The sequence below is a fragment of the Emydura macquarii genome, unplaced genomic scaffold (genome assembly GCF_026122565.2).
Source record: "Emydura macquarii macquarii isolate MOO-44397 ecotype Brisbane River unplaced genomic scaffold, CSIRO-AGI_Emac_v2 contig_1790, whole genome shotgun sequence".
In the NCBI taxonomy this organism is placed as follows: Eukaryota; Metazoa; Chordata; order Testudines; family Chelidae; genus Emydura; species Emydura macquarii.
The window spans coordinates 24,368,067-24,384,998 of NW_027131927.1; the positions used below are offsets into that span (position 1 = coordinate 24,368,067).

At 38.8% G+C, this 16,932-nt stretch overlaps 1 protein-coding gene across 1 annotated transcript in view; it reads right to left on the reverse strand.

Moving 5' to 3' along the window:
- Positions 1-4,646: 4,646 nt before the first annotated feature.
- The window catches only part of LOC137159020 (broad substrate specificity ATP-binding cassette transporter ABCG2-like), a 35,598-nt gene continuing 23,312 nt past the window's right edge, over positions 4,647-16,932 (reverse strand). Inside the window, exons 10-16 of the mRNA XM_067557154.1 lie at positions 15,515-15,597; positions 13,772-13,861; positions 12,918-13,042; positions 11,716-11,870; positions 10,548-10,637; positions 9,782-9,876; positions 4,647-8,870 (exon numbers count right to left, since the gene is read on the reverse strand). Coding sequence (XP_067413255.1) covers positions 8,720-8,870; positions 9,782-9,876; positions 10,548-10,637; positions 11,716-11,870; positions 12,918-13,042; positions 13,772-13,861; positions 15,515-15,597 — 789 coding nt within the window. The 3' untranslated portion in view covers positions 4,647-8,719. The remainder of the gene's footprint in view (positions 8,871-9,781; positions 9,877-10,547; positions 10,638-11,715; positions 11,871-12,917; positions 13,043-13,771; positions 13,862-15,514; positions 15,598-16,932) is intronic.

The following is a 16,932-nucleotide window of genomic DNA, read 5'->3' on the forward strand; positions in this document are numbered from 1 at the left end:
TCTGGAAGGATGCTTCTTCTGTTATAACACATTATAGTAAAAGTTACTATAAGCTCATTCACAACATAAAATCAATAGAAACAAGTAGTTAAAATATAAATTTTAATGTTTTGTTGTGGGATAAACCTACATGTATGGTAACATTCATGATGCTCTCATATCTGACTTATTCCTGATTCCTCTTAAATCAAATGCAACTATACAATAACAGCAAGATTTCAATCATAGTCCACCAAAATTGAATGCCATTATCCCACAAATGACCTATAAATATATCCAGACATCATTACATGCCTCCTTTTTCTATAAAGCTCAACTCCTTTAAACTACTATTCATTCACCTGTTAGCCTTTTCCTCAAAGAATTACTCAGTTTTTGAATCCACCCATGAAATTCAGCTAAATCATCTCCATTTCCATCTCTGGAAAGAAGGCAACAGCAGAACTTTCAAACCTTTACTAAACAAGATACCATATTTTACTTCTTCATATTGTAACTTGAATATAATGCAAACAAAAGTTTGCAAAGAGAAAAGTACCACAAAATCTGCATTATGGCTAATTTTGTCCACCTTTATACTATAATTAATAACTTTGAGAATGTAATGTTCAGTGCAATAACTACATTTCTAAGTGACAACTACAGACGGAAAATATTAGACAGACTTGCACGTGGGGGCTATATATGGGTTATATGTGTCAACGTAAAAAAAGAAAAGGTAATGAGGCTAATTTCAAATCAACCAAACCAAGAATTATAAATACCCAATTGTTTTACAGTGATTTTTATTTAATTTGAGTATATATTTATATTTGTAATTTTATTTTACTTCTCTGCTTTTTTATGACTATCATGTTACTGAAATTGTAGGGGAAAATGATGCCATATTATCATGAACACAAAGTTCAAACAAACTGGTGCGGGGAAACTCAAATTGCACATCCCATTATTGTGTCAGTTCCTTACTGCACATATAACACGTATTGTCATAGGACAGTTTATTGTATCAGAAACAGATTATATCCCCTTAAAGTACAGTATGTCATGAACTAAGGAGAATCATAATCTTTCAGTAGTCTACTCTCAACTGAAGATTCATAGCAAGATAAAATCCTTTTCTCTTTAAATTGACATCTTCATTTAATTTAGCCACAGGATTCACGTCTCAAAAAATATTACCAAATTGAATACGAAGGTGAATTTTTATGGCCCTCTTTTTTTAAACTCAAATGTCTTTATTTAAACATTCCATTGCTAAATTGTGAACCCCCACACATGCTGTGCTGTCTAGCCATTTATTTGAATGGCCATTTGGCCAGCGACACTGGCTAGAAACAACAGTGAAAATGACCACTCATGTTTCATTAAATTGAATTAAGGCCCCAATTCAGCAAATGACTTAGGCATGTGCTTAACTGAGACCCAATGCTAACGCCCACCCCCTTCCGCCAGTGATCTTCAAGGGGCCCCAAATCCTTGTCAGAAAGGCTAAAATATAGAGTCTTCATCCTTTATTTAAATTATAAATCCATCAAAATACTTACTCAGTAGCCAAAAAAAATGTTTAACTCTTAAAATCTAAGATTTTCTAAGTATCTAACAAGCCCCTGGACTCCTGAAACCGTTCAAAATTTAAAAAAAAACAAAAAACCCCGATATACAGAAGCCCCAAAATACCGACTTATCCCCCAATAATGGGACCCTAGAACCAGCCCTGGCATACCTTTAAGCGCATCAGTAAACCCCTGATAAATCAATGGGACTACTGATGTACTTAAAGTTAAGCATGTGCTTAAATGCTTTGCAGAATCAGGAAGTAAAAAATACCCACATAAAAAGCAAAATGTAAATTAGATTTGTTTTACTGTTAAATGTTATTTTCAGTCATAGATTCAGATTTCAAGACCAGAGGGTACCACTGTGATCATCTAATTTTCCCTCCTGTATAACACAGGCCATAGAACTTCCTCAAAATAATTCCTAGAGCATATCTTTTAGAAAAACATCCCATCCTGATTTTAAAAATGTCAGTAATGGAGAATATACCACAACCATTGCTAAATTATTCCAATGGTTAAGTATGAAGAGATTATCCCTGTGAATTTAATTTAATGAGAAAGAGCCATTTGTCTTTAGGAAGTGATGAGGTGATGGGCTGTCAGTTACAGTTTGTGTGTATGGGTGTATGAGTATAGATACACGGGTGGGCAGCTGTGTACTGCTGCACATGGGTGCGAGGTGTCTCCAAATGTAGGTGGATGTGTGCGTGTGAACATGGACGAATGTGTGTGGGGTGAGTGTATGTCTATGTATATAGAAGTGTGTCTGCAGAGGATGTACGTTTGGGGGTGGGAAAGGTACATATGGGAGTATATATGTGAGGGGTGCATGTATCGTGTGTGGTGTCTGTGGAGTATATATGCGTGGTTAGCGTGTATATACGGGTGTATGTGTATGTACAGGTGTTGTGTGGTTGGCATCTGTGTATACATGGAGAATTGGGTGTGTATGCTTCGAAGGGGTGTATGTATGTATATATGGGAGATTAGGGTGTGTGTGGGTGAGGAGGTACGCAAATATAGGGGGTGTAGGTGTGTATGGGTAAGGGGTGCAGTGTAGGAGTATACAGGAGGGATATGTGGATGGGGGCATAGGTGTGTATAGATGGGGTGTATATGGTTGGAGTGGGCTGCAGATGTTGATTGGAGGTGGATGAGGTGTAGGTGTCAATGGGAGGCATATGGGTGGAGTGCAAGTGTTGCTAGGGGTTTGTATATGGTTGGCATGGGGTGTAGGTGTATATAGGGGGTTCATGTGTTTATGGCTGGAGTGTAGCTGTAAATGGGGCATAGGTGTAGATGGCTAGGGTGGGATGTAGATAGGGGTGTAGATGTGTATGGGGGTATGGGTGGATCACATGTAGGTGTGTATGAGTGGGGTGGGTGGAGGTGTGTATGGGTGGGGTGTAGATGCGCATGGTGGGACTGTAGATGTAGCTAGGGCTGTAGGTGAGTATGGATGGTGTGTACATGGCTGGAGTGGGATGTGGTTGCAGGTGTGTATAGCTGGGGTGCATATGGCTGGGTGGGGTGTGACTGCAGGGGTGGGGTGCGTATGGCTAGAGTGCTGCACGCAGCTGGGGTGATGTATGGTGGGGTGGAGTATGGCTGGAGGGATGTGTGGCTGGGGTGGGGTGGGCTGCAGGCATATATAGTGGGGTGCATGTGGCTGGCGTGGGGTGTGGCTGGAGGGGTATGTTGGGTGTGGTTGCAGGGGTGTACCACAGGGTGTGTGGCTGGGATGGGGCTGCAGGAGTAGGGTGCAGTATGGCTGGAGGGGTCAGATGTGGGTCGTATGGTATATGGCTGGGGTGGGGGTGCGGGGGGGATGTATGTGGCTGGGGGGGTGGGTGCATGGTGGGCTGTGGCTGCATGGGTGTATATGGCTGGATGGGGGTTGAACCCCTCTCCCCAAATCCAGCCAACCCGCACCGCACCGCACCGTTACCGTCACCGTCACCGTCACCCTGACGTTGCACGTCGCAGGAGGAGCTCTTTGGATTGTCTTAGAGGCTGAGGAGACGAGACGAGACGAGACGAGACGGCCCGGCCCGGCCCGACCCGCCCCGGCTCCCCTTCCCCGACTCAACTCAGCGTCAGCCCTTCCCCCGCGGCAGTCAATGAAGGGGCATCCTGGGGTCGGGGGAGTGGCCGCGTCTGCGCAGATAATGGGCAGGCGAGCTAAGGATCCGGAGCTCCGGTCCGGACCGCGGGGCTGGGAGCAGTAGTCACGTGAAGCAGAGCTGTGACTGGGGGGTGGGGTGCGTGCTGCTCCGGAGTCGGTTGGCTGGCTTTGTCCCAGTCCGCGTTGCCCGGGCTGGACCCGCGACTCGAGGCGACGGCCAGCTCGGGGCGCTTGCCCTTACCCCCTCTCCCCCCCCCCCGTTTTCACTTCTCAGGCAGCCCGCGTCGCCCCGCCCGCCCGCGCGCGCGGTATCATTTTCCCGCTCCCGCAAGTGTAACGGCTCCAACGGAGGCCCGCCGCGGCTGCTGTTGGGGCGCGCGCACGCTCCAGCAGCCTCGCCCCCCCCCCGGGGCGTTAGGCAGCCATCGCGTTCTCTGTACCGTGCCCGGCCGGGCGGCCTCTTGCTCTGTCTGTGCCCTGCACTCTGTGCGTATCGCGCTGCGCGGGCCGTGCCCACCTGGCTGCCACTGCGCACAACTGACACCGACCGTCTGTTGCGCGCACCCCCCCGGCCCCATAAAAGCGCCTGTGAACAAAAGAGCACGAGCGTGGCATGTGCTTGGTACAGTCAGTGTAGGACGGTGCTTGGGGCAACTGTCAACATTTAAATTAAAATAATCCCCGAAATGGTTTAAAACCACACAGCGATCTTATTCACTGAAATAGTAATAATAATAAAATTCTACCAAGACCATCGATAAGTTTATACTGTAAAGCTGTGCAATAAAACCTACTAGTCTCCTTTAATATTGCCCATTTATTTGTATATTTAGCATATATATACATATATATGTATATACAGGCACACACTAATTGCAAGAACTGGAAGTGGTCGACTCTAACAAAACGAGAAGGGACTAGGAAAATATTCACTAAAACAATGGCACAGTCAGATAAAAATTTATTGGTGAGCACAATACAAAACTATAATCATTTGCTTAGGAACCTGCTGATTTTAAGGCAATGACATTGGCAAGATGTTGGCTACTTTGATTGTAATTTACCTTGACATATACTTTTAGAAGGCTTGCACAATAAATATCAATTTTATGTAAAAGCTTATTTCTGTTAAACAGGAATATATCATTTGCGTATACTGTACAGTTCAGGTTATATCTGAATGTACATTCTGACAAAGCAAATTTTTCTTTGAAAGGTCTGAAGGCAACACAATCAAATAGTACATACAATTGAGATAAGTTCTGTGAATGTTAAGATGTACATTTTATATTTTAATGGAACAAACATACATAATAAAAATTAAATCAGTTATACCACACAAAAATTGTGCCAGCCACTTAGATTGCTAGGTGACTGACCATTACTCCTGAAAAGGTTAAAAATAAAATTTCAACCATTCAGAAACTAGCTTATTCACAAAAGCACAATGTGTTTTAAAAAGACTACTTTCATGAGTGACTTGCCATGACTGATTGAAGTATACAGGTGTGATCTCTTAAACTAGTCAGAATACCAGTATATTAAATAGTGATAGAGGGAGCAACCATCATTGTACAGCACCAGCATCCATCAGACACTGTTATGAAACATGACTTCATGCTTTTGATAAATGCCTTGGTAGAAAATACACTGCAATTATGTTTTATCTATTACATCATTATGGTTTGAATTCATTCACACATGGTAGCTGGATTTCTCTGTCTTTAGGAAACAGCTAAGCTATAAGCACAATTAATGTCAATAACAAAGGTCTGAGACATTTTGAAACCTAAAAACTATAGCTTACCTTATTTATTTTGCTAGTAACTTAAAATAAAGAGGAGGAAGGATTTCAGTAAAGAAAATACATGGAGAAGAAAATTAAAAATGGTGGTATACCAGCGTTTAGGACCGAAGGGGAAACCATGCTCTAGTGTATTAAGACCCACTTGCATACAAAAGAGCTATTCAATTTTTTTTTAAATAAGTGTTTAACTGATGCTGCACTAATGAAAAATGTATATTCTCAAGGTACAGAAACAACCTTTTCTGCCCAACATTGAGAAAGCCATGATACAGCAATGATTATGAAAACCAAAATAAAACTATTCCCACATATATTTGGTCACAATTCTGCAGCCCTATTGACTTCAATTAAATAGTAAGGGCTGCCAAATTGGGTTCTTTTAATAGGTTTTTGTAACTTACTAATACATTTTATTTCAAATTACAAATTTCACAGAGAGAATATGGATCAGTAGCAGGACTGGTGATGTTCAGTTTATTTACTGAAGATCTAAAAGAGCGTAAATCCTGAGGTAGTAAAATTTGTGGCTGACAAAATTATTTAAATTAGTCAAGACTAGGGAGGATTGTGTGCAATTTCAGAAGGATCTAACACAATTAGGTAATTGGGCCACACAATGTCATATAAAATTCAGTATGGACAAGAGCAGTAAGGCATACTGGAAGAAACTTCACATACATACTGATGGAGTTTGTCATGGGAAAAATATCTAAGTATCACTGAAGGCAGCTCACTGAAGAGGTGCAACAATTGGGGAAAATGTTAAGATGTTCTGTTCCACTAAGAAGGGTAGTAGAATACAGAAAACATTATAATACCATCATAATCAGATGGCATGTCCGCTGAATAACTCATTTGATTTTGGTCACCACATTAAAAAGATACACTATAGTTGCAATAGAAAAAATCCTAAGGACAACAAAGATAATTCATTGCACAGGATCTGGAAAGCCTTCCATTCAAGGAGAGTAGAAATAAATACAACAGTTATATCAATTAATTAACAGAATAGAGAATATCATTAGGGTATACCTACCTACCCCTTCACATAGCACAAAAATCAGAGGGTGCTTGACATAAAATTTAAAATGCAACATAAACTGATAATATGTAGTTTCAACAGGGAAATACATTAATGTATTACAGCTGTAGTATGTAATTAAGGCAATGTTGCCTACTCTCACTATTTGATCATGAGTCTAGCGATGTTTGGTGTTTTCCTTAAATGCTCAGCTGCTGGAATTAAGAGATTACATAAGAATCTCGTCTTTCACTTTAAAGAAATTTCTAGCCCATGTGGTTGCAGAGTAAATCTTGAAAACATGAAGCAAATAAAAATAACCAATACATTATTATTTTTTAAAATCTCATGATTTTTAAGACAATTTCATGATTTTGAAAATTTGGGATTGGCAATACTGTTAACTAACTAGATAAAATTAAAATTAAAAAATGATTCAATGTTTCCATGAATAAGAATAGTAGTTGCAGTCACCGTAAGTAGAATAAATAATTTCCAGGGTTATAAAGCTCTATGTTTTAAAGCATAAACTGAACACTAGGTAGGATCAGGAAGACATTTCCCCCATTTTATAATATTGTGCAATTGGCCAGATGCATTAGGAAGATTTTCCACCTAACCCTTGCAATATGCTAGTGCTAGCCACTGTTGGAGATAGGATACCAAAGTAGATTATTCGTCTGTTGCAGTATGGTAATTTCTGTGTTCCTAACTGAAATACTGTGCAAAGAAACTATAAATTATATTTGTCATGTATATTTTAATGCACATTTATTAGTTGAAGTTTGTACTCAGCAATAAATATTCCCACATTACTGAAGCTGTTAAAACAACCAAACAGGTTGTCCCCGGAGTGGATTGGAGAGACAGAACCCTTTATTGCCTGCTCGTTCCACCTCGACATCGCAAGTGAGCAATGAGGGGGTTACTTTACAATTCTTTTATCCATAACAGTATGTAAATGTATACATTTTCAGCAACTCCCTATAGACCCTTATTTGGTTACATTGACACCTATAAACTGAATATTAACAACTACATAATGAATATAATTGTACCCACCCCTGTTTGTTGTTTACAGGATTACCATACAGAGGTCAGGCACATCACCTTAACACCTATACATTTTACACCAACATTCTTCGAAGTAAAGGTATGCCAGGGGGAGAAAGAAGATAATGCTTTCTTCCCACCAAGGCCTTACTCAGGAGCAGCGATAGTGATTTTATTAGCCTCATTCCCAGCACAGATGTCCAGGAAGGGAGGAAAAGAAGAAAAAGATAACAGACTCTAACTAAAATTCACACCAGTTAACAGAAACAATGTTTGCCCTTGCCTTGACCCCATTCCCTGTAGCTTAGGCCTGACCACTTACCCAGCTTTTAACTCTTTACTCTCCTACAGAAGCCATGCAAACTGATTGTACATCTGACTAATGTACAGATGGGAGAGATGGGGCAGAGCCATAACATAAACTTCTACCTGTTCCTCAAAGTCTTTTTGTGGCACTGTGCACCCCAAGGAATAATACAGTCCCCAGCATGCCCCAACTAACTGCAGGGGCTGCAATTCTTCCTAGTTCTTATACAGACTACCTAAAGGTTAGGCAGCTTCTTAGCCTTCCACTCCCCACCACCAACTATGCAACCATATAAGGGCTACACAAAATCTGTCCCATGGCAAATATGACTATGTGCTGGAGTATATGTGTAAAGGAGGGAAATAGGAAAGATAAAATATTAAATTAGTGTTCCAAGGCCTTAACAAATCACATTTTTTTTGTCAGAGTATCACTCTGGATGTGAAAAATTAAGAAAACCTTCACAGGTCCGTAATCATGGATCCATTTTCTTTGTGGATGGAGCCATTAATTATTGCAATTTCATAACTGTTCTGTATTTTAACAAATTCTGTAAATAGCATATATTAAAAGACTGCCTTTACAATTGGCCTCATGAGAAGATGAATGTTATTAGCATGTTTCATGACAATAAAGAAAATTCAGGCATACTGTAGATTTTGAGAAAGTGCATTTCAATGAATACTTAATTTTGCTGAAGTTTTTAGTTAACTTTGTTAAATTTTGAGGCAAGAGATAAAGCATACAAAAGAATACTATAAACAAAAGAATCAAGTCAGTTTTCTAACCAACCTACTTATAAAACTACCCGAACAGTGTGAATTACAAATTTATTAACACATTTGTTTTAAGATAACTTCTTCATGAAGCGCAGTTTCAGATAAGAAATTGTAAGGAAAATTATTGTCATGCATGCAAGAGCCACATGATTCTGCCAGAGGCCCCAGGGAGTTGCCTCAAATCCTTGATTTTTCAAATATTCTTCTCCAGTACAATACCTATAAACAAATACATAGAGATTTTTAAAAGTGAATCCTTTATTAGGTATCTGTTATGTTATATTCATTTAAACTGGAATTCCACATGACAACAAAGGCATTTTTGCAGCAGCCAAATCTTAAAAAAAATGCATGAAGACATTTCACGTGTCAGGAGCTCCTGACCCCCAGAACCCAAGGATTTAAATTCCATTTTTTTTTCTCTTTTGATTGATTTGAGATAAGATTACACCACTTTAAACACATTTAAGGTGGTCCAGGGGTTAAGGTACTAGCCTGGGACTGAGGAACCCAAGTTCAATTTCCAGTTCTGCCACAGACTTCTTGTGTGACTTTGGGTAAATCACTTAGGACCTCTCTACACTTAAAATGCAGCAGTGATGCAGCTGCACCGCTGTAGCACTTCAGTGAAGACACTAACCACTCCAACAGTTAGAGGTTCTCCCATTAGCATAGGTACTCCATCTGCCCAAGGGATGGTAGCTAGGTCGACAGGAGAATTCCATCAACCTAGCACAGTCTACAATAGGGGTTAAGCTGGTTTAACTGCTTCACTCAGGGTGTATTTTTCACATCCCTGAGCAACATAGTTATTCTGACCTAATTTCGTAGTGTAGACCAGGCCTTAATCTCACTGGGTATGTCTACACTCCATCTGGGTCTTCCAGTCAAGGTCCATAGACTTTACTGTTTCCTTTGCTAATGGCCTCTGCAGGATGTTATCTCAGCACATATAATGCAAAAAGAACCCCCCAAAATGCTATTTTCCTAATACTAAAGAAACATTACAATAAAGAATCCTACTGTAAGTGCTGAATGCACCTCAAATTCTCTAGCACTCAAAAAAAAACCCTTGAAATCGTGTAGATGCCTTATAGAGGGATTCATTTTAATGCAAAATAAATACTTACGGTTGGTTAACCTGTGTGCAATTCATACCACTCTGACTTGTATTAGTGCTATCAGTGCAAAATTTCAGATCTGTAAATTCATTAATTTGCAAAGCCTTTTAAGATAAAAGAAAAAAATGACAAGTGAGTGACTATTAAAGCAATGACAAACCAATAGGATCAGATACTTAATAAAAATATCTTCAAAAGTTTTATGGCATCATAGACAAATCCACCTTTTCTAACACAGTGGCATAGCTGATTTTGTTGTAAGGGTGTAGTATACATGGTGTAAGAATATAGTTTATTCAGCACCTCATATAACAGAGATCATCTATAAAGCCCAGAGCTCTCAAAAGACACCATATTTTCCACCATAACTGCATTACTGACTCAGCTTATGAAACACAGCAAATCTCTTTTATTTTTAAGTAATACAATCACGTTTCATTTTATATAGTGTTTTATACAAACTGTATCCCAATATAGTTATAACTTGAGATATATAGTTGTATCAATACCTGCACATCTCTGCACATTTGAACTGTTTGCAGATAGGAGACACTTACTTCTTATAATCAACTTTAGCTGCTGTATCAATAAACCCATCATGCTACATGCTACCTAACTACAGTATGTTTTGTCTAGTTTTAATTTCAATATGTTTCAACAACTTGCCCTTTGTTCACTAATCTATGAAACTTGGGTTTATTTCTCCCATCAGATTGAGATGGTCTCTTTTGACAAATGCTTCTAAACAAAATGCCCAGGAATATATAGTACTTACTGTCATGCCATATCGAGGGATGCTAAAATACTGCAGCCAGGAAAGCCAAGACATGATGCTTGTAAGATTTACCAACAACCCGGAGAAAATCTATAGTCAGTGAAGACACAATAAAAAATCTAAGTTCCATTTTGCAGGAAGAGTTTTCAGTCCAGAGTCTCCTTTATTAATCAATTGATCAAATGTGCACAAGTAACTCCCATTAAATCTATATGCTATGCAGAAGTCCTGAGTCATGTTACATTGGGGGATAATAAGAGGTTTATATCCTCCAGACAGAGCACACATGTAACGCCTATTGGATTATGCTGGTTTACTATGCTTTTGCTCCTTAGGAGAAAACCCCAAATCAGGTTCTTGTTAAGATATCTTTTTTTAAAGTATGAGATTATATTTTCTGTTCTGCAACCACTGCCTTTGCTTCTTCAGTGGCAACTGGATAAAAACAAGGCAGACAGGCACTTTTGAAGAGCCACACTGAGAACGTTCAGGGAGGACTTTTCCCCAAGTGACCCTGGGATCACTGTCCAATGCTGTGTTTCCCTGTGTGGAAAATTGGGCATGCTTCCATCTATGTTGCATTATTGCCAACACACATCTCTTTCAGATGTGGCCTATTAATAGATTGTCAGATTCTAGTCTGTTAGATGGTTGGGTTCCTTGTTGGTGATTTGTTAGGTAATGGGCTCATAATTTAAGAGACTTTATGCTTGGCTCAACTGAAGAGAGCAGGGGAAATGTGACTCTAAGCCACCACTCTGCTCATCCAGCCCAAAATCAGCTAATGTCTTCTCTAAATTATGCTGGCTGCAACAGTCCCACAGGGAACTCTGCACTAGTTGCAGATCAAGTGAAGCATTATTCACCACACCCCCTCTTATCCCTGGCATGACCTCTCCCTTCTTCTTTCCCATTATTTTTATCACTAAAATTTGGCCCTAACTAAAACACCAGATCCAAAATCCACCATGACCCCAAATTTCTGGAGAAATTCAGAAACAGGCCTGACTGCGATGTTGGTGAATGTATGGAACATCAAAGTGGAACATCAAAGCCCCAGATTCTTGATCTTTTTACAGAATTCAGATTCAGATCTCAATCTGGCTCTGTACTCCACAGCTGCTTGGGTTTATGTCTAAATAAATGAAAACATAATAATGCTACTCACAATCATAAAAACAAACGTGATGGTCATGAGTAGATTAGCTACAGCTACCACATTCTGTCCTGTTGCAATCGCTAGCGCCATAGAAGTGGCTGTGTAGGATACCATCATAAGAGTAAACATCATTATAAAGAAGGCATCTACTCTTGGCTTCAAACCTTAGAGAGCAGAACAAAAATGCTGTCAGTATAATTTTGTCAGCGCTTGTACCATAGTCAATATGTACTATCCTAATATACATAGTTGACCCCTCTTCTTAGAACAAAATTTGTGGGAGGACTGATTCAAGCAAATCTGCCCTCTTTCCCCCACCACACCATACAATTAGGATCACGGGCTGCAAGGCCCAAGGATCAGTGTCCCAAATTCCTATGACTTGCTGGTTATGGGAAAGCATTCAGACTGCCATGTGCATGAAGAATAGGGAATTTGTCTAGAAGAGAACCGATGTGTATATTTGTGCAAGGGGTTGGAGGATTGTAGATGGAGTTTTTCAGTTAAACAGAGGGAGAAAAAGCTGTAATGTGTCTCATCCACGCCACGATAAAGGAGGAGGCTTCTTGATTCACTAGGAGATCAAGTTATCACCACAGAAAAACTGAATGAGAAGCAGCTCATACCTCACCCCATACAGCAGTACATCACATGCAATAAACATCAAATAGTATTTCACTTGTTTCAAATGGGTCAGGTGTATCAGGAGTGGCTTGATGGCTGTAGATTAGGCAGTAGTTTCTGAAGAACTCCTGTTTCACAGCCATGTAAATATTCTTACTGTGTATCCCAATAGTACCATAATATCTTGATTCTTTAAGAGAAAAACTCAGACTAGAATAAGTGATGATTTTTGTTTTGTACTTACATTCTGCTAACATGTTATTATTTATTGTTTATTCAGTTTTGAAACATACTGAAAGTTTCTGGTTGTCTGAATTTCTTGCTCCATGAAATATTTCAGTCTGACCTTCCTGAAATGTGTGAGGAGCATGATGTTTGAAACTGCATTAATGGTCTAAATATGGATGCCTAAAATTTTAAAATTGTCCTTACTAACAGGGGAAATGATTGAAAAGACTGTGACAAGAGTGCTTGAAGCTTTGCAAGTGTGCCCAGTCCAGAGGCATAAAATGAGTATGCATTGTTGGTTCTGAAGCAATTTTTTTTTTTTTTTTAGTTTTAATGCAATTTGTGGGGAGGGCACTTGCCTAACATGAAATAAATTATACAGGTGAAGATGATGCTTGGTAAAGTCCTCATGGGTATTAGATCAGCCATTAGCTTTGAGACGAAGTATGCAGACACTCTGTAGTACCCACTGATATATTCATGTCTAGAACACAGAAATATATATAGCATATTACAGATTATGTCAGTTATAAAGCAATCAAACCATTTTCACATATGCACAGGTTTTGATAAGTCGGGCATGCAATTCCAAATGGTAAAATAAGAATGCATTTGTGCACATACTGTAATTATACATGCAAATAGCCAATGAGGTTTGTCATTAAAATCTTGATAATTACATATGCAAATATATTTGAATATTGCTACACACAATCGTGTACACAGACCTCTCAGAATATGGCCCACAGTCTTTAGAGTATGTCTTACATCATCAAAACATACTTTGAAAAGAGAGGTAAATTATACAAATATATAATTCTCTCACTTTGTGACTCAAACCCTGTAACGTCCAAGTATCCAATTAGGATATATTATCAACTCCATATGATTCTGGTAACAAACCAAACACTTATTAATGAAGAGATGAAGTGAATAGTTCACAACTCACAATGTGAAAAGTATTTATCCAAATTATTAGCGTTTATAGACAAAACTATTCACAGAAATGGTGATTGCTTTGCAAACAACTTACAAACAGGATTAGAAAAATACCTTTGCAGTGAATATTACTTGCAGTGAATAATTAGACCAGTCTGAATAACTGAACTGTCACATCTAGATGACAATTTAGTAAGACAACAAAAAAGACTAGAAGTTGAATAAGTCCCACTGACAATAGACAATGTTACCCATTACATCCAGCTTTACTTACATAAATATCTTTTTTTCCACAATAAAAAGTTCAATAGCTGAAATACTGCTGAAACACTGGTTGGTGGTCACAAAGAACATTGCTCCAACTCTATGGTAAAACAAATATTTACACTTATAAAATCAGCTACATAAATGTTTTATTCAATTATTTTAAATATATTTTCAGTAGTTTTTACAATGGACCATGTCTAAACCCTTCCAAAGAATTCACAGAATTCACTTGTATGTGTTTTGCTACTCCACATACTCCATAATTTATGCACAAATTGCTGTGTCTCCTTATTTCTCAGCAGAGATATAAAAGTAGATTCTGTAGGATGGATTTATATAACTAAGATTTCTTTACAAAATATAAAATAACAAAATATATTTCATTATGTTTTTTTTGGTCGTTGGCTTACTTAACTAATTCACAACATTTAATAACTCATCGCCAGAGAAGCAGGGCACCATTAAGTGGGATGTCATTAGCACATGCATCCTGAATAAATATGTCCTTAAAATAGGCATGGAAAAACAGGCAGAAAAATTTTAAAGCATCTTCATTCAAACTGCTAAACCAATTTCCTTCACAATTGTATTACTTTTTAAGTTTCAGTGAGATCTACTAAACAATTTAAGGGACTCATCCCACTACTGGTTAAGTTAATTGTAAAATTTCCATTGACTTCAACAGAAGCCAGTATGGCCCTAAGATTGAAGTTCTAGCAATTCTTGAGCTACCTGAGTTCAATATTTATTATTGGAATATATGGGTAACATTTTTTTGCTTGTCAGACTCAGATAAATGAAAAATTATTTGACTGACTTTACTCAATATTTTGTTTAAATCATCTTTGGACTGAGCCCAAATATGAGACCAAAAATTTCAGTCTGCAAGGAATTTGTCTGAGAAAATTGTGAGCAACTAAAAATGGGAGATGGGTTTACTTGCCAAAATGAAAGGCCAAAATTTTCAAATGTGGATGCCAAATTTAAGCACCTAAAACGATTGTGGGGTGCTTTAATAAAAATAGCCAGATTTTAAGAGGTGCTGAGCACCAACAGTTCCCACAGTTGCAGATGATCAACACCTCTGGTAATCAGGCCACTTTTATTTAGGTACCAAACATAGATTTAGGCCCCGGTCATACAAACACACGCACACTCAAGTAACTTAATTTACATTAGTAGATCCTCGGTGTAAAGTTAAGCATGTGTATAAGTACTTGCAGAAACAGAGCTTTAGGCAGCAAGTCTGAAAAATTGGCTGTTGAATTTTACCTCAAGGAAGTTTTTCCAGATAATGTTTGTTTGATTGTTGCAGCGGTTAATGTACAGTTACGCATTTTTAATATTTTATATAATTTTCAGGAATCTTTCACTGAAAGCTTAGGACCCAATGCTGCCACTCTTATTTACAGTGAAGAGCACCTGACTACACACTGATTTTACCAGGACTACTTGGCATAAGGTAGTAGACAACATGAGTAAGAGTTGCAGACATGGGTCCTTCAGGCCTCGAAACTGCAATGAGCTCCATGCAGGTGGAGGGATCTGCCTACATGGAGCTCACTGCAGGATTGCAGCTTATTTTGTAACTTGCGATTTACAGGTATGCACTTGCTTTAAAGTAGTAGCTATGGTATTTCACAAAAGTCAAGAAAGGTTACTTTTCAGCCTCAGAAATTTTCATTATCTTATAATGATAACAGCAAGGTTTTATCTACCCTGTTGATATTCACTCCCTGAGTTGACTAACCTGTTTTGCACGCCGGTAAAATCATCTTTTATCCCAAAGAAAATGGCACCTACAACTAGTCCCAGGAAAATTGTAACACACAGCTAAAATAAAATAAAATAATTAAAAAATAAAGAAGAAATACAATATAAATTTGTATTGTAATGAACATTTTTAAAAGTTCAAAACTGTAAAAATGACATAAAATATTTACGTGGTGGATACAGATTGGAAAGAAATGTACTCATGGTATCTAAATAAGAAATGGGAAAATGAGTGTGAGGGTTTAGAGCATACAAAAACTAGTAGTAGGATCCTAAACCCCAGACTATGACAATTTAAGTATTTATGTACAGTGGAACTGTCAGTAGGCCAGGAAGGGGGGGAGGGGCAAGGAATGACTCTAGCCCAATGGTAAGGGAATCTAGCTGGGTCCAGTTCCCCTGTTCCAATCATACTTTCATTTTTTATCCACAGTGGAACAGTTTCAGCAGGAGAAATTGAGGGAGCCATAAAGCACTTTTTTAAGAGATGGGAGTCCTCTGTTCAAATCCTTTTTCCCTCTCTGTCAGAGAAGAGGGTTTTGAACCGGGGTCTCCCACATCCCAGGTGAGTACTCTAATCACTGGGCTAAAAATTTTAAGGGGGGCAGTAGCACCACCTCCACTGCCTCTAGTGGCTGCTTTTGTGTGGTATGAGGCAGGTGCCTAGCTTACTTCCACAAAAAACACTCTACCTATCTAAAATGTATTACTCCAGGTGGTGGGTGCCCATTTATGGATTACTAAACAAAGGTAGGCACCTTCCTATAGCCTGGATTTAGGTGCCTATCTCTGAGAGAGAGGTAAACTCGCCCCTTTGGTCAGCATTTCCCATTGGCTATCTTAGCATGCTGGCTTTTGTGGATTGTAGTTTTGGAGCTGCTGGTATCCTTTGCACTCTCAGGAAGGGCAGGATTTAATCCTAAAGGCCAGATTCTTAAAGCAACACACTAAATAGCACTCTACTTGTGGAGTAGAATGCTATTCAATATAAATGAGGGTATCGGAATCTGGCTCTGTGTAAATAGAAACATGCAACTTAGATTTTTAAATAGCAGAATTATCAGTGGATTCAGTGATATAATCAAAATGATTAACTCTGAATGTCACAATTTCTTAAAACTAAGTAGAAGCAAAGCAAATCTCAGCAAAAATGATGGTATCAGGCAGTTCAGTCATGGTTAAGCATGAGGGATGCATGAGTCTTAACACTATAAAGCATTTGATACGTGGTACCGTATCACTAAGAACCTGCCAAAAGGACCAAATGTCAGGGATAATTCAGCCACTAAGCCAATTGTAGTGGAAAACAAAAACCATATCAAGACCAATTTGGAGAGGATTAGCAAACACGGCTTAGTGAACTGTGCACCATTTATAGAATATATTTGAAATCCA